The 18,357-nt window shown below is 52.4% G+C and overlaps 1 protein-coding gene across 4 annotated transcripts in view; it reads right to left on the bottom strand.

Annotated features, from left to right (window-relative positions):
• Positions 1–18,357, bottom strand: part of PPIL2 (peptidylprolyl isomerase like 2) — a 31,164-nt gene that overhangs the window by 5,880 nt on the left and 6,927 nt on the right. For all 4 annotated transcript variants that reach the window (XM_045457629.1, XM_045457630.1, XM_045457631.1 and 1 more), the window contains exons 5-15: positions 17,881–17,932; positions 13,882–13,933; positions 9,387–9,478; positions 8,436–8,525; positions 7,506–7,581; positions 6,602–6,762; positions 5,220–5,295; positions 4,545–4,651; positions 4,018–4,107; positions 3,635–3,668; positions 2,964–3,081 (exon numbers count right to left, since the gene is read on the bottom strand). In XM_045457629.1, the coding sequence (XP_045313585.1) occupies positions 2,964–3,081; positions 3,635–3,668; positions 4,018–4,107; positions 4,545–4,651; positions 5,220–5,295; positions 6,602–6,762; positions 7,506–7,581; positions 8,436–8,525; positions 9,387–9,478; positions 13,882–13,933; positions 17,881–17,932 (948 nt within the window). The remainder of the gene's footprint in view (positions 1–2,963; positions 3,082–3,634; positions 3,669–4,017; positions 4,108–4,544; positions 4,652–5,219; positions 5,296–6,601; positions 6,763–7,505; positions 7,582–8,435; positions 8,526–9,386; positions 9,479–13,881; positions 13,934–17,880; positions 17,933–18,357) is intronic.

Here is an 18,357-nt window from a genome sequence, read left to right as displayed (position 1 = left end):
TGGTCTAAAACAGTGGTCGTCGGACCATCATTGCACAGCAAGGACCAGACCGGGTTTACTCCAGAACAAAGGATTGACAGACAGCAAGGCTGGTCAGCCCAGAGGATACATCCACAAATTCCAGGAGGAAAGGAAAACCATAGGACCATAGTAACAGATGCTAAGAGAAAAACATCTGGAAATGCCACAGTCTCTCCAAAAAAGTAGGCCCCAAAACAAATTTGATCAGATGGCAAAACAGCATGTTACGCCCACTCCTCTCCTTACAGGCCTATGAAGTGACTGGTGTTCACACTAGAAGAGAAGACAGAACACCACCTTGTGCTGATAAACGTGAGTATCTAGAAAACCCAAGACACTCTTAACAAAAACTATCTGAGTTATAAGAGAATTTGATAAAGTAGCTAAATATAAAATAGACTTTCTCGGGGCGCCTGGGTGGCTCAGTCGGTTGAGCATCCGACTTCAGCTCAGGTCATGATCTCATGGTTTGTGAGTTCGAGCCCCGCGTCGGGCTCTGTGCTGACAGCTCGGAGCCTGGAGCCTGCTTCGGATTCTGTGTCTCCTTCTCTCTCTGCCCATCCCCTGCTTGTGCTCTTTCTCTCTCTCTCAAAAATAAATAAATAAATGTAAATAAATAAATAAATAAAATAGGCTTTCTCCACATGCGCAACAGAATTGGAAAAGAATTCTCATTACAAAAATATCACAAGTCATAAAATCCTTAATGAACAGGCTTATCCAGGAAGGCAGGGAGCCCAGGTGAAGAAAACTATAAAGCCACATTAAAAGATATAAAACACAGCCTCACAGAATGTCAAGACACATTCATAAATGGAAGAGGTCATACATCTATCCTTCCAAACTATCAACATCACATCACTCCAATTAGAACCCCCATAGTCTGCTGTAGATAAAATGATAAAATCTGGGGTGTGTGGCAGGCTCAATCGGTGGAGCATGCACTCTTGATCTTGGGGTTTTAAGTTCAAGCCCCACACTGGGTGTACAGCTTGAGAAAAAAATAAAATCAGGGCACCTGGTGGCTCCATTGGTTAAGCGTCCAACTTTGGCTCCGGTCATGATCTCGTGGTTTGTGAGTTCGAGCCCCACATTGGGCTGTCTGCTGTCAGCACAGAGCCCACTTTGGATACTCTGTCTTTCTCCCTCTCTGCCCCTCCCCTGCTTATGCACGCTCTCTCTCAAAAAGTCTTTTTTTTTTAATGATTATTTTTGCGAAAAAGATCACGTGCATGCACACGCACACAAGTTGGGGAGAGGCAGAGAGAGGGAGAGAGAGAATCCCAAGCAGGCTCCACACTGTCAGTACAGAGCCCAACTCGGGGCTCTTGGTCTCATGACCCTGAGGATCAAGACCTGAACAGAAATCAAGAGTCAGATGCTCAACCGACTGAGCCACCCACGTGCCCCTGTATTTTTAAGAGCTTTTTAGTCATTGATATTCCAGATGTTTTTCCCAGGTATTTTCCATTTGACAAGATCCCAGATAATATTTTGTTTTAATGTTACTTTTTGAGAGAGAGAGCAGGGGAGGGGCAGAGGGAAAGCGGGGCAGAGAGAAAGTGGGGCAGAGGATCTGAAGCAGGCTCTGTTCTGAGAGCAGAGAGCCTGAGGCCGGGCTCGAACTGTAAGTTCGAGATCATGACCTGAGCCGAAGTTGGACACTCAACGGACTGAGCCACCCAGGCACCCCTGCCGTTGACTCACCTCTAATATGAGGGTGCCCATCAGACCCCCTGTCAAGTGTGCCTGGTTGGCCCCAGACACCACGGGCACAGTGGAGAAGGGGGTGCTGGACTGCCTGGGCCCCAGGGTGTCCTCTCTCAAGGGAGGCCCCTTTTGTATCCTGATGGTCCCCTAGCTTAGGTGACTCGTTCCAGGTGATTTTCCATAAATCCTTTACATCCTAAGCCAGGGCCCTCCTGCTGAGTGCTTCCTACAGAGAAGGTGCTCCTCCAGCAGGTGTTCTGGGAGAGGCCTGGCTCCTTTCCCCACCTCCTCCCAGGCATGTGTTACATCCTTGTGTAAATCAGGGCCTAATTCCAGATTATATATACATATGCAGACACAAACTTCCTCATAAAAAGTGAGCAAAGAGGAAAGAGTTGACAAAGAACAAGCAGAAACTAAAGACTTTTAAAAATCAGAAATAATGAAACTCAGTGAACTCCTCCAGCTCCCAAGAGAGGGAATGATTGAGGCCAAGCGAAACCCTGCCTGGCTGGGCACCCCCATTCTACCCAGCTGCACGGCTCTGCGGGGGAATCCCATCAAACGTCCAGGAAAGCCACCACTCCTGCCCCGCTCGATGCCACCATCATCGGCCCCCACATTGCACAGACCGATCTCCCCTGCCCTGCCAGCCCCATTGTGCAAGGCTCCTCCGGAAAACTGTCTTGCCGCTGCCCCACAGACATCCCCCACCCCTGTCCCTCCCAGGTTGAGTCTGGCTGTTCCCCTTCCCACACTCACTTCCGGTGGGCCCTCACCCCTCGCCTTTTCATCTAGACCAGGGTGGCCAGGTCTTTACTTCCAGCTCATTCTCACCCCCTTGGCTGACCCACTAGGACCAGGCTGAGTGTCCCAAGCATCTCACACCTCAATGCTGCAAGCAGAATTCTCACACCCTCACTGGGTCTCCCCATTTCTAGAAATGCACTACAAGTTCTAGCCGCCCCCGCCCCCCATCATGCCCTCTCCCCACAGCCCAGGCCAGCCACACCCGCACCCGCATCTGCCTCCTACAGCCGCTCTGGGTCTCTGTGTAACCACCCATGTCTATTCTTTCATGGGCACATACAAAGCACACACACTTGGGGGGTGGGGGAGTGGTGAGTCTCCCCCCGGAGTGCTGCCCACTTTCTGGGTGGGATTCAGGTAGTGTATGCTCTCTAGGGCAAAGCTGAGAGGGAGGACCCACCCACAGCTGCCGGCTGACTCACAATTGAGACTTGTTGGTGTTGGGCCCCGAGTTGGCCATGCTGAGGATACCCCGGCCCGTGTGCGAGAGGTTGGGCCGGAATTCATCTTTGAAGGGCTTTCCCCAGTACGACTCCCCACCTGGAAGAGAAAGCAGCATGACTGGCAGTAAGAACGACTGGGTCCCAGGCCAAGTGCAGCCCGAAGGACGAAGCCCAGCTCTGGAAATGTGTGTTGAGTCCCAAGGGGCACTGCTGCCAAGTACCTCAGAGGGCAGCCCTGGCCCCGAGGGACCCTCATCACTATCTCCCCATGGACTCCTCCCAGCCCCCAGGTCCTTCAGAGCCCCTACATGGGGCCAGGCCCCTAGTACAAGGAGTAGAAGGTGAAAACCACAGGTTATTACTGCTCACACCACGTGGGGTGAGGGAGTGGCCCGGGCCCAAGGAGCCAACAGGCTGAAGGGTTCAAGAGGCAGCAAGAAGGCAACATGTTGCTTTTCATCCTCTAACCAGGCCTTACAACCATCTCAAAATGAGAAAACTGAGGGATGTGCCTGAGGTCACACAGCAGGCTGGTGGCTGGTCTGTCAGATTCCACATCTGGAGCTCTCAGCACAGCCTGCACCCACCTACCCCCTCGCGGCCTATGAAGCAGCCAAAGCTGCCAGGGTGGCCCCCATACTAGTACCTACCTGTGCCTGTGCCAGTGGGGTCTCCCCCCTGGATCTGTGAGAAGACAAGAAGCCAGTCAGCAAGCTGTACCCCTTGAGCCCGAGGCCCTGCCTGGCCCTCCTGCCACCGCCCACCACCACTGGCTGAATGAACTCCCCACTTGCCAGGGGAGCTCAAGGGAGTTCTGGGTGAGGACAAGGCCCTCCCAGGCCACTTCTCTGCACAAGCTTAGTGTGGCCAGGCTGGGGACTCTTAGGGGTCAGCCTGCAGGCTCCCTGCCCTGAAAAAAAGGGGCTCATAGGAATGACTCCCAGGAGTCACCTGCAGGACTCACGCTGGCCAGGAGTCACAGGGCCCCTACAGAGGAGCAAGTCTTTGGCCAGTGCTGACTCTTGTCACTCACCACAAAGTTCCTGATGGATCTGTGGAAGATGGTGCCATCGTAATACTGCTTCTTGCAGAGTTTGATGAAGTTTTCACAGGTTTTTGGTGTCTACAAAATAGCCCAGATACTTCTGTGATGCAAGGATCACAACTGCCACCCAGGGCCCTTACCGTGCAGGGGCAATGGTCTGCTGCCCAGCCCAGACATGGTAAAGAAGGACCCGTGAAGCTAAATGACAAGACACTTGTATCTGCCGTGACCCTAAGCCAGGGCCGTGGAGAGACACTTGAACAAGTGGGGGGCAGGGGTGTGTGTGTGGAGCCTGACCCCTTTCGTGTGAAGGTTGTGCACGCAACTGCTCAGAGCACGGACCAAGGAAATGCAGTGCACCGCTAACAGGGTCCCTAACAGAAAGGGAGGTGGGGGCACCATACTTTCTGGAGACCAAGTGGAATTTTGTACCACGAGCATGTGCCAAGTGCAGCTATGTATTTAAGACCCTGGCAAGGGCCTGGACTTAGGTGGAGGGGATGGCGGCCACCTACCATGTCGCAGTGCAGCTCCAGGTTGAGGTCGCCCTTGTTGGTGTGCAGCCGCACATAGCCCTTCTTCTTCACAAACTGGTAGCGCAGCACATCCTCATCGATGGCAGCTGCAAACCGAGGCCAGAGCTCTGTGCTGCCCTCCATCTCGGGCAAGCCCACCCCACACCAGACTCTAGGGCCGGGGACGCAGCCCCAGCTTTGGGGAGAGCCCAAGAGTCTTCCTGGGCTGAGCATAGGCTAACAGGGGCCACAGTGGCAGGACAGGGTGAGTGTATAGGTAGAGGGATGAGGAAGGGCTCGGAGGTTAAGGAGGTACTAGAAAAGCCTGGACACAGCAGGCTAGGAGGGGCAAAGGGGATGGTGGGGACTTGGCAGGCTGAGAACACAAGAGGAAGGGGCGTGGGGACAGTGCCAAGGTGGGACGTGGGCTGGAGCCCAAGGCAGGGCAGCCCCGGCAGGTGGAGGGAGGACCTTCTACTCCCGGCCTGGCCCCCCTGCAGCCTCTGCCATCCCGGACAAACATACTTTCCAAAAGGGCCTATGGCTGCCTGACCATGCCTGAGTTGCCTAAGCACCCATGAAGGCCAGGCACGATAGAGTGATGCTCAAGGGGGCGCCCTGCCCTTGGACGCTGTTAAGCAGCACTGCTGGAGATGAAGGTGCAAAGGCAGCTACCTGCTTCGTGCGTAGTCTCTGGAACCATGGCAGTGGAGGTGAAGGAGGCGCTGACCTTGCCGGTGGAATAGTGCGCCTGGAGAGGAAACCACATGGGTACATTAGTGGTGCCCTGAGAGGCTGGGGCCTCACTGCTCAGGCCCTGCTTGGTGCCCTTCCTCCAAAAAACTGTCCATGGCCGCCGCCCACAGAGCCCAGCAGGGACCTCCTGGGGGCCGGGCCCTCTAAGCTCACGGACTGAGGGGACCGAGCCAGGGTGCTCGCAACACAGGGCCCCGCCTGTGCAGGAGGCTGAGGCTGAGCTGGCCAAGGCTCTCATGTAAACTGAAACCCTGGAAGTAAGTAGAAACTGGTCACCTCTGGTATTCACAGTACCAGGGACTCTAGTTCTTTTGCAAACGTTTCAACTTTTTACAGTAAACACACTGCCTTTTTAATCAGGAAAAAATAAACCCCAATAGGTTTTATTTTTATCTAAGACAGTGGGAAAAAAAAGATTTCTCCCCATTAGAAGGAAATACATCAAAATACTAAGCGCTGTTGTTTTAGAGGAATGGGATTATTAACCACAACCTTTCTTTTCTTACTTTTGCAAATTTTTCTGGATAATTCTTTAAGGATGGAGCCTCAGAACCCCCTCTATCCCCCTCATCCCCCATAGCCCTGCCCGAACAGGCCATGTGTGGCCTCCAGCACCCCACCTGCCATCCCCAGCCTCCTGAGGCCCATTTTCTTTTTTTTTTTCTTTTTTTTTTTTTTTTTTTTAAATTTTTTTTTTCAACGTTTATTTATTTTTGGGACAGAGAGAGACAGAGCATGAACGGGGGAGGGGCAGAGAGAGAGGGAGACACAGAACCGGAAACAGGCTCCAGGCTCTGAGCCATCAGCCCAGAGCCTGACACGGGGCTCGAACTCCCGGACCGCGAGATCGTGACCTGGCTGAAGTCGGACGCTTAACCGACTGCGCCACCCAGGCGCCCCTTTTTTTTTTTTTTTTTTTTAAATCAACGTTTATTTATTTTTGGGACAGAGAGAGACAGAGCATGAACGGGGGAGGGGCAGAGAGAGAGGGAGACACAGAATCGGAAACAGGCTCCAGGCTCCGAGCCATCAGCCCAGAGCCTGACGCGGAGCTCGAACTCACGGACCGCGAGATCGTGACCTGGCTGAAGTCGGACTGCACCACCCAGGCGCCCCCTGAGGCCCATTTTCAATGCAGCCCTCCTATGGGCCTCCAAGGGGCATGTGGGCTCTGAGGGGTCCTGGCCACCCCCCTCCAAGTGTATCCCAAGGCCTCCATGAGTCCCTTCACCAAGACCTCTGAGGGGCTGAGCTGGGCAGGCTGGCTGAGCTGGCAGCTGTGTGGCCCTCTGCCTACTCACAGCATTCAGCTTGTCCACTTTCTTCTTCTCTGGGACTTTCATGGTGGCAGCCAGAACCTCGTCCCCTTTGAACTCTTTGTAGAGCTCCTGCAGCGTCTCTCGGGTCTCGGCGTTTGTATTTTTCAAATAATAAGATGGGTCCTGTTTGGCCTTTTCTTCATCTATAAAACAGCACAGTGGCCCTGATCAGCCGAGCCCCCAGCAATGTCCCCAGATGTGCACGACAGGGACAGGAAGCCAGAGCCTGCTGTAATAGTGGAAGCCCAGGCTAGGACTTAGGCTAGGTAACCTGAACCTCCATCACAGTGACGCTTTCCTGGTAGCTATGATGAAGAAAAGGGTGTGCAGAGGGAGAGAGAGCGAGGAAACGGCTCACAAGGGTACAAGTCAACCCACCCACAGTGTTCTCCACAGTCGGCTCTGGTCTGTCCCCAGCCGTGACCTGTCCCCAGTGGCTCATACACAGCCCTGCACCAAATGACACTGGGGGCAGCAACCAACTAGCTGAGCAGAGGCCACAGTCACCACCCCTCACTGACTACCTATTCCCACCATGAGAACAGAGACAATTTCTAAGAAGCGAGTAGAGGACCTGGGAGAGGAAGTGGCCTAGAAGGGCCTTGGAGCTGGGTGTTGAGTGGGGAAGAGGCGGCAGCCAGGCCTCCATGGCATGAGGCGGTGGGCACCAAGGATACTGGCCCCAGCTGGGACGCCCACAACAGGCCCCCTGTGGGCAGGCATGGGCCAGCAAGGTCCTGCCAACTTCAGCATAGAAGCTAAGTGTAGCCAGTCTAGGCTTGAGCAAGACTCCTGGATGCTCCAGCCCCCAGGAAGGCAAGGGCTTTACCCAGAAAGCACTGGCACCCAAACCCCTGGCACCCAGACCAGCTGCCGTTGCACCTACCAGGATCTGTTATTTTTATGTTATTCTTCACATGAAAGAAGTTGGAGACATTGAATTTGTCCAAACTGGTGGGGTCCTGCAGCAAAAAGAACACACACAGCACAGTGAGCCAGGCAGCGAGGCAGACAGGTGGCCTGAGTGCTGGGGTTGGGAAGGAGAGGCCAGTGGCAGCACAGAGATCTGGGTGTCGAGCAGGGAATGGAGGGTGGGCGTCAGGGGTCAGGGGAGGGCTCTGCCTGAGCACGGCCAGGAGCAGGGGTGGGGTGGGGACAGTGATATAAATGGCTAGCTGCTCTCCAAACTGTGTCCCCTTCTCCCTAGCACACGGAAGATGAGCATGTCTCGCATCAGGCAGCCACGGGACGGATGGAGTTTCGTGGAGGGGATGCAGGCAGAATGGGGCACCCATCTTAGCCTCCCACATGCCACACCCCACGCTCCCTTCGGCCGGCTGCCACAGACCCCGTGGTGCCTCAGGTCCTGGTGACAGCAAGCCCACACTGTGGGAGGGAATGTGCACGGACCTCCGATGAGGACAGGACAAGCCCTGGATGGGAGGGGTCCACAAAGGCCACCCCTGGTTTCTGAGTCCAGGTCTTTCAGGAACCCACTCTCTGATACTCAGAGGCACACCCTAGCCCTACGCTCACCACTGGGGTAGAGCACACACCAGCCCATCCTCTCCCACTTGGATACGGAGATGGCTCTGGGGCAGAGAGGAGCGGCCTTGACGTAGCAAGGGCAGGCACTGGAAGAAGAGATGTGAAGCGGCCTCATGAAGGCCCAGGCTGACAGAGAGCAGGGGTGCTACCAGGAGCTGAGGGCAGCTGGGAAACAGCAGGCAGGTCACAGAGCCTGGGTGGAGAGGTGGGGTTGGCAGAGGGGTGCCACGGTCCTTCCTGGGAACAGAAGTGGGAAGGGGACACCCACCTGGAGGGTGATGATGTCCTGCCGAGAGAAGGGCTCGTCTGTCAGCAGGTCTCGGAAGTTCTTGGCCTTGATATTTAGTTGCTCCACTGCCTACAGCCAAGAGAGAGCCCACTGTTACAGTGCTGGCCCCAATGCTGGCACCAGGAGCCTGGAGCCCACCCAGATGACAGCGCCATCTCAGAGGTGAGGAAAAAGATGGGACCCACCAAGGGCTCACAGCAGTGGCCCCACCACTGAGGGCGGAGCTTGATGAGCCTGAAAGATTCAAATTCAGCCATTTGAGCAAAGCTCACCAAAGGACACTCTCATGATACACATCTTATGTCAATAAGCAAGCTCAACAAGGCCAGCCATGCATCTCTATCAAAGCCCTTCCACCAAATCTGTGCACTCTTTGGGCAAAAGTGACCCCTGGAGCCCCTAGGGTGGCACTGCCCACCAGGACCCTGCCAACAGCTGGTGACAGGTCTGATAACATCTCAGGGAGGGTTTCCCTGCAACATGGGGCCCACACCCTGCTCTGTACCCTGTGCTGGCATACCCAGAGCAGGAGGACAGGTATGGAAATCAGGGCCTCCTCACCCTCACACTTGCCCACCAGCCTGCATCTGCTCCTCCTGGGGACTCCACCAGGACGCGGTGGAGGGGGGCTCCGTGCTCCCCTCAGCCCCAGGCCTGCGCTCAGAGCACAGGTTCCCTTCCAGGGCCTGGTCAGTGAAGATGAAGATGGTGGGAAGGACCCCTGGGGCACAAAAGAACTGGCCAGGTTTCAGGTCTGGAGGCTGCAGGAAGGGCACACCTCTTCCTGTCTGCGCTGACGGCTCTCAGAATGTAGGCTCCACGGGGACAGGCTGTGCCCACTGCACCCAGCGCAACCTTAACGCCAGCCAAGGGTTTCCCTGGAGCATACACCCAAAGAGCCTGCATGGGACACAGTTCCCAAGAACCCACCTCATAGGTATAGACATTGCCAGTGGTCTTGACAGCTACGATGTGGGTATTGTTGGTGAACACGGTGAATAGCACTGGGCAGTGGTACTTTCCTAGAAAGAAGGCTCATCATCAGGGAAATACAAATCAAAACCACAATGAGATACACCTCACACCTGTCAGAATGGCTCACATTAACAACTCAGGCAACAACAGATATTGGTGAGGATGCGGAGAAAGAAGAACCCTTTTGAATTGCTGGTGGGAATGCAAACCGGTGCAGCCACTCTGGAAACCAGCGTGGAGTTTCCTCAAAAAATTAAAAATAGAACTACCCTACGACCCAGCAATTGCACTACTAGGTATTTATCCAAGGGATACAGGTATGCTGTTTTGAGGGGACACATGCACCCCCATGTTTATAGTAGTGCTGCTGACAATAGCCAAAGTATGGAAAGAGCCCAAATGTCCATCGATGGATGAATGGATAAAGAAAATGTGGTGTATATATATGTGTGTATACACACACACACACACAATGGAGTATTACTCGGCAATCAAAAAGAATGAAATCTTGCCATTTGCAACTACATGGGTGGAACTGGAGGGTATTATGCTAAATGAAATTAGAGAAAAACAAATATCATATGACTTCACTCATATGTGGAATTTAAGATACAAAACAGATGAACATAAGGGAAGCAAAAATAATATAAAAACAGGGAAAGGGAACAAAATATAAGAGACTCTTATTTTGTTTTTGTTTTTTAATGTTTACTTTTTTTTTTTTTTAATTTTTTTTTTTCAACGTTTATTTATTTTTGGGACAGAGAGAGACAGAGCATGAACGGGGGAGGGTCAGAGAGAGAGGGAGACACAGAATCGGAAGCAGGCTCCAGGCTCTGAGCTGCCAGCACAGAGCCCGACGCGGGGCTCGAACTCACGGACCGCGAGATCGTGACCTGGCTGAAGTCGGACGCTTAACCGACTGCGCCACCCAGGAGCCCCTAATGTTTACTTATTTTTGAGAGAGTGAAAAAGATAGAGCATGAGCAGGGGAGGGACAGAAAGAGAGGGAGACACAGAATCCAAAGCAGGCTCCAGGCTCTGAGCTGTCAGCACAGAGCCTGACGCGGGGCTCGAACTCACAAACCACGAGATTATGACCTGAGCTGAAGTCAGATGCTCAACCAACTGAGCCACCCAGGCGCCCCTAACATAAGACACTCTTAAATATAGAAAACAAACTGAGGGTTGCTGGAGGGCTTGTGGATGGAGGCATGTGCTAAATGGGCAAGTGGCATTAAGGAGAACACTTGTTGGGATGAGCACTGGGTGTTATATGTAGGGGATGAGTCACTGGACTCTACTCCCTGAAATCATTATTGCACTATATGCTAACTAACTTGGATGTAAATTATAAATACATAAATAAATAATAAATGAATAAATGAATAAATGGGAGAAAGAAAGAGGAAGGAAGGAAGGAAGGAAGGAAGGAAGGAAGGAAAGGGAAAGAGGGAGGGAGGGAGGGAGGGAGGGAGGGAGGGAGGGAGGAAGGACGGACGGACGGAAAGAAAGACAGGAGGGAGGGAGGGAGGACACGCAGAGACCAGAGAAAGGCCCAAGGTCAGAGAAAAGGAGGAGGCAAAACTCTGTGTCAGCATGCCCAGAGTGGAGACCCAGAGGGACAGTCAGATACTCAAGCCCCCTCCTCCCACTCCACTGGGAAACTCCTAGTCATTCTGCAAAACCCAACCCCTACTTGGCCTTCCTTGGAAGAGTCTGCTCCATCAGCCCCCAACCCACTGCTAACTATCACCACCCTGGCCCCATCCTCCATCTCAGACCTTGCCACATTCCGTCACCTATGTTACTGCAACAAACTCCCATTGCCCTCCCTGCCCCTGCCCTGCCAACTCCGCACCAGGCAGCCAGGAAGCCTGTTCAAGTAAGTCTCAACAAATAAACTGAGAAAAAGGGGCAGGAGAATACTTGCAGATTAAGAGACTTAGATATCAAAGACACGGATTTGTGTGGACTTAAAAAAAAAAAAAATCTTGATTTGAAAACTTAAAAAAAAAAAAAAAAAAGGAATGCATTCCAGAAATTTGACCACTGGCTGGATATTTGACAATACTAAGGAATTCCTGTTAATTTTTTAGGTGGGATGATGGCAGTATGACTAGTTTTGGAGTCCTTATCTTTTAGAGATACACACTAACATACTTAAGCATGAAATGATACAGTACCTGATATTTGCTTCAAAATCACCTATGCACATGGCAGCACAGATAAAATCAGACAGCCCTGAGTGGATAGGACTGAAGCTGGGTGATGGATGTGGGGCAGGGGATCACCATACTAATTCTACTTTAATGTGTCTGAAGTTTTCAATTAAAAACAAAGCAAAAAGGGCACTCAGTCATTTGAACATCCAACTCTTGATTTCAGCTTGGGTCATGATATCACAGTTCATGGGTTTGAGCCCTGTGTCAGCGTGGAGCCTACTTGGGATTCTCTCTCAATTTCTCTCTGTCCTTCCCTCGCTCGCTCGCCCACACTCTGGTTCTCTCTCTCAAAATAAATAAACATAAAGAAAGAAAGCAAAGAAAGGTGCTTACTGGTCAAAACTGTTTAAAAAAAACAAACAGGTGAAAGGTCAAACTTGTCTTTTCCTCTCTGGCTGGTATCTGAGAGTCCTGTGGCTGCCTGGACCCTGCATGACTGCCCGGCACCGTCCCCAACCCTGACCCCTCTGACTGAAGCCCCTGCTTCCACCCCTTGTACTATTCCAGCAATAATGGACTGCTCAGGGCCTTTGCACTGGCTGTGCCCCCTGCCTGGAATGCTTTCCCCCACATCTCCACAGGCCTCCTCTCTCATCAGATTCCCACTCAAATCCTATCAGTGTGTTTTCCTAGGAGTCTCTTCCCTCATCTTTAACTTTGGTTGGTGGTAGAAGCAGCATCTGACACACTAAGGTGATCTGTTTTCCAGTTTCCTCCCTTGCCATTCCAGAAGCTTTTATTCCAGAAGGGATGTAGCCTATTCTGCTCTCTGCATGTGGTAGGTGCTCAGTAAATATTTGCTGAATGAGAGACACACTGTGGGCCTCTCTAACTCAGCTGATCTCAGAGAGGAAGATCTACACCACTTGGCTACCGGTCCCTGACCTCCAGGGACTGTCCACAAAGCTCTGTGCACACTCACTCATTTACAGCGAACTAGCACCTATTGTGAGCCGGGCTCTGGGGTGAGATAGGACTGCCCAGTCCCAGCTTCACGTGTTTCAGCATCTCCCCAAAATGTACGTTCCTGGTTAGCAGAGACAACCCCCACCATGGCATCTATATGGGCCAAGAGAACTGTGCCAGGCCCACAAAGAACCAAGAGCAAGGTTGGTGCCTGTGGGGGTCACCTCAACTCTGGTATCTGATGAATAAGAATGGTGGAGGGAGGGGCACCTGGGTGGATCAGTCGTTGAGTATTTAACTTTGGCTCAGGTCACGATCTCGCGGTTCATGAGATCAAGCCCGGCATCGGGCTCACTGCTGTCAGCACAGAGCCTGCTTCAGATCCTCTGTCCCTCTCTTTCTGCCCTTCCTCCACTTGTACTTTCTCTCAAAAATAAACAAACATTAAAAAAAAACAAAACAAAAAAAAGAATGGCTGAGGGTGCAGAGAGATATAAAGCAGGAGGACCCCAGGGCTGGGGTGGGCTTTACAACCAGTGGTGAGGAGAAGCCCAGACTAAGAGCTGCCTGGCGAATCCATCACACTGCCCATACCTACTGCCCTGGGCCTCAGTCTGAGCAGCTTCTGGTCCCAGTGATGAGCAGACCAGTGCCTCATCCAGACAGGGTCCATGCCCACAGGACCCAACTATACACACAAAGGCCACCAACAACCCTCACAGCCCCACTGCCCTTGCGGGAAGAAATATCCCACCCACCCCCAGCTTTAAACAACTTGGACCTTTAAGGAAAAATTATACATCTTTTTTTTTTTTTTTAATTGGGGTAAAGTACATATAAACCTTTGCTACTTTAATCATTTTATAATTTTAAGTAACCTCTACTGCCAACATGGGGCTTAAACTCAAGAGTCATGTTGTTCATTGACTGAGCCAGCCAGATGCCCCTACATCTTTGAAAAATTAAGTGCCTGGGATGGGGTGCCTGGGTGGCTCAGTCAGTTAAGCACCTGACTCTTGATTTCAGCTCAAGTCATGATCTCATGATTCAGGAGACTGAGCCTCGGGTCGGGCTCTGTGCCAATATGATGGGGTCTGCTTAGGATTTTCTCTCTCCCTCTCTCCCTCTCTCTGCCTCTCCCTCACTCGCACATGCTCTCTCTGTCTCTCTCTCAAAAATAAACAAACATAAAAAAGAAAAAAAGCCATGTCTGGCTTGATCAGAAAGGAATGATGGATTCTGCAGAGATCTTGGTGAGAGACAGGGGCTATGGGGTCTGTGGGCCAATTTTTGAATTGGGTGTCAAAGGGATCACTCACCTTCATTGTTCTTTGCAAAGTTCAGCTTGATCAGGGACCTCCCATCCAGCTTCTGGAAGGAAAATAATTAATAATTAGTAATAATGAATAAGTGGCTCATGTGAAGAAATGCTGAGGCTATGAGGCTAGGTGAAGCAGAGACTGGAGGTCTCTGACCAAGCAAGCCTTTACAGCTACAGGCAAGAGGAAAAGCCACACAGGTGCTGACCCAAGGCCCCCAGGACACAGAAGTAACCTGGAGAAGATGGGCTGTACAACCCAGGCTCTAAGTGGGCAAACTGAACTGCTCACAGGGGCAGACCCCCAGCTAGAGGTGGAGGTTTGTTTTATACTTCTCAAATGTTCAGACATTTTTATTGTGAGCACTGATTACTTTTGAAGCTAAAAAATGTGTGTATTTCTTCTTCTGGGTGGTGGATACAGAGATGGGCATCTACAATTCTGCTGTATGACTATTTAAAACAGAATATTAAAAAGTGGGGGGAAAGGAATCAATATACCCAAATGCTGAGTGATTGTGATGGGATCCTCTATTTTCCAAAGTTCCTGCACTGTCTGCAGTTTACCTCTTCTGTGGGAAACTTTACAATAAAACAAAGTCCAGGCAGCCAGAGGAAAAATGCTGCCCCAGTGTGGGAGGGCTGGGTTGGAGGCAGTGAAGGGGGCTGTGGAGACCCCAGAAGGGGAGGCAAGGCTGTGCACCTAGGAGCACCTGAGGGCCCACAACCTGGCAGCCTCTGACCACTCTGGTGCGGGCCCAACCCTGACTACCTAACGCACAGAGAAAACGCTGGGTGGGCATCCCTGGGCCAGGCCCCCATGTCCTCACCCTCCTGAGTGGCCAGGCCACATGCGAAGCCTTGTGAGGCCACTGCCTGCTGGCCAGCCCACCCTTGTTCCTCTACGGCTGGTTTCATTCCTTCCTTTGCCACTCAATGGCCCTTCTCACCAGTGCAGGTGAGCATTAGACTCTACGACAGACAACAGGGTCCCTGCTCTGAGGTTGCTCCCATCAGAAAGCCCTCCTCCTTCAGGCCCAGGCACATGATCCAACCCAGAGAGACTCCATATACAACTCCTGGCGGGAGGCCAAGCCCAGGACATCTACATGTTTTGGGGGCCCTGACAAGCACCTGAGAAGCAAAATGTCCACAGTAACAATATCCACTGGGAAGGAGACAGAGGACATATGGACAAGAAAACACGAGAGGGGTCAGGGGCAGAGTGGGGCCTAAAAGACACCATTGACACCACAAAGCAGACCCTCAGCAGCAGAGGAGCCCCAACATCAGATGCTCCACTGAGGCAGAAGTGACCTTCATGTCAGGGAAGGCAATGTACCCCAAACACAAGCCAATCGCACGGGGCACAGGCAGGCAGCACAGACCCCATAGGAAGCCCCTGGAAGCCCACAGTGGCCCTCAGCAGACAGCCTCACAGAAAAACACTGCCAGTCACACTTTCAAATGACAACAAATGAGGAAGGACACAGCAGACACCTGAAAGAGAGCACTCTCCTTAGGGAGGCCAGACCACCAGCAGCACCTCAACCACCTGAGAGAAAAGTCCACAGGCTCTGGGCAGCCAGGCCCAGAACATGCACCACTGGTCTAGCCCTGTCTCATCCAAGGGCAGGGGAGCCACTCACCTGATCCAAGGGGCCCAAAGCACCCTACACCCTGTCACAAGTGCCAGAGGAGCCCAGATAGCACAGAAGGGCCTCCAGAAAACAGGTAATAAGACCTCGGCTAAGTAAAGAACCAGTGACATTTCACTTGTCCCAGGCTGCCAACCAGGACACTGCTCACATCGCTCACCCTCTCACTACCTCGCCCTCAAGCCTCACAGCAGCCAGGTCCTCCTGGGCCTCCCTGACGATGGCCTCCACTCTGCATGTTCTCAAGGGTCTCTGTCACAGAACTAGTTGGGCCACACCCAGCTTACTATCTTCTCAGTCAGGTCGGGACCTCATCCCAGCAGACAGGGTTCCAACCCCAGCCCCCTGGGCCAGCTCTCCACTCCACCGTGCCAGAACCCACCCTGCCCACCTCGTCCTCACACTCCTCCTCCTTGAACAGTCCATATTTCATCAGGTTGACCTCTTAGCCTCAAACACCTCCCTTGGACACCCTGGAGTTGACTTGTCCTCTAAAGTCCCACAGAAGTCCCCACCCTCCCTGCTGGCCCCCCTCATTCCCCCTCCACTCCAACTGCCCACCCTCACTCCGGGCTCCCAGCTCCTTCCTGCTGCCCTGCCCATGGCTCTGCTTCTGAGGGATCCACCTTCCTGCCGAAGCTGCACTGGCCCGGAGCGCCAAGCACAGGCTGGATCACCCGGATCCATCTGTTGTCCATGGCACAGAACGTGCTAACTGACCCAGTCCTCTCAAAACATGGCTGCACTTGAAGATTTCTACTGAGCTCTCCCCCCGCCCTGGGGACACATAGACCCTGATGTGATGGCCCAGCAAGTCCCACAGGCCCACCCTTCACAGCCATCTTGGGTCCAGCCTCTTTGTGCCACCTCCCTGACTCACCCTGGTCCAAACTCACACACCACCTCTTACACAGACAAGTGCACAGCCCCCTCCCTGGCTGCTTTCCCACCTTCCACCCTTGACTCCACATAGTCCTGTTTCCCACAGGGCAGCCAAAGTGGGCCTTTAGAACACAGGCAGGATCACAACACGCTTGGGCTTGAAACTCTGCCCAGCTTCCAGCACCACCCCCCAGAACAAACTCACGCTCCTCCCACGGCCTCCAAGCCTCCCCCCACCGCCCATGTGCCTCTATCTGCCACCATTTCCCCATCCCCCTCCATCTCCAGGTCTCAGCTTCAACAGCACTGCGCTGCTCCAGACGTTCCCCAAGCCCCCCACCCCCAGCCTGCCTGTCGGTGAATACCTCTGCCTCCACAGCTCACGGCTCACTGGCCCTGCACACAGCACAGGCTACCACCACGCTGAATAAATGGATGCAACGATGCAACTAAACAAATGAAGAAATGGGCCTGGGCTGCAGTGTGAGGGAAGGAGAGAGACCTCTCAGAAGAAAAGGGACCAACAGAATGTGTAAAATATAGGAACACCACAGGTTTGTGATGGAGGTGTGCAGTGGGGGCAAAAGAGAATAAGCTGGAACTTGGCTCTGGGAACCTCTTCCTGAGCAACACAGAATTCGTGTCATTGGACCTGTATACACGACATATAAATACCTGCTTAACCTAACTCATGATAAAAATACAAATTAAGGGGCACCTGGCTGGCTCTGTCAGTAGAGTCTGAAACCCGTGATCTTAGGGTTGTGGGTTCGAAGCCCACGCTGGGTGTAGAGATTACATAAAAATAAAATCTTAAAAAAAAAAAAAGTTAAAAAGTGTTTTCACTCTGAGGCAACAAAAATTTTTTAAAAAATTGATGATATCCATGGTTGTTGAGGGTATGAAGAAACAGGCGTTTGCAACTTCTCTGGAGGACAATTTGCCAGTAGCTACCCAAACTGAAAATACTCCCACCCTGTGACCCAGCCGTCCTGGAAGGATACTCCCACGTGTGCCCAAAGAAACGTGCACAAGGGTAGTCCCTATCTGCTGTTAGTAACAGCAGGGGACTTCAGATGTGCTTCAGCAGCACATGTCCTCCCTACAGGAGGACGCATGCAGCCACCACGGAACGCAGCAGGGCTCTATGCACCCATGTTCAGGTCTTCAACACACTGCGGGGGTGGGGGAGGGGGGAGAGCAAGTACAGAGGAGTTCGCGCCTGTGATTACAACCATGGCCCAAGGAAAGAAGATGTACATTTATGCATATGCGTGTGCTCGTAGGGAACATTTCTGGAAAGAAACAATGTGGGGAAGGGGGAGGAGGACAGTCCCGCTCACCATGCCTCGTGAACAGTCCTCTACCGCGCTTGCATGTACATGAAAACCACAGAACAAAAGGTCAGACAAGAGGATAGCATTCACTGGCATCACTTAAACTCCTGCCCGGCCACCTACCTCTCCATTGCTGGGGTTGGTCCCATACTTCTTAAGCCAAGGGACGATGTTACTGAAGGGAAGAGAAGAGACAGTGTCAGTAAGGCAGTCAGGTGCAGGCTGGTGAGGAGGCCACAGCTTAGGAAGGCTGCGTCCAGGTGAGGGCTACGAACAGGCTTTGCTCTATTTCACTTCTGCTAGCAGAAGCCAAGAAGAGGAGCATCCAGCCTTGACCAAGGAAGCAAGGGAGTGTTTCTGGTTTCAACACATGTCCAGGGTTTTTATTGTGGTTACATATAAACAACATAAACAAGCAAAAAAAAGACATATATAAATGCTGATACGTCTGTGCAATGAGGTGCTGAGCCAGCATCAAAAATTATACTTCCAGGGGCACCTGGGTGGCTCAGTTGGTTAAGCTTCTGACTTGGGCTCAGGTCATGATATCATAGCTCGTGAGTTCGAGCCTGCTTCAATTCTGTGTCTCCCTCACTCTCT

This window comes from Leopardus geoffroyi, chromosome D3 (genome assembly GCF_018350155.1).
Source record: "Leopardus geoffroyi isolate Oge1 chromosome D3, O.geoffroyi_Oge1_pat1.0, whole genome shotgun sequence".
Lineage (NCBI taxonomy): Eukaryota > Metazoa > Chordata > Mammalia > Carnivora > Felidae > Leopardus > Leopardus geoffroyi.
Note: the sequence above shows the minus strand (reverse complement) of the source record. Positions and strands in the feature narration are given on the sequence as shown.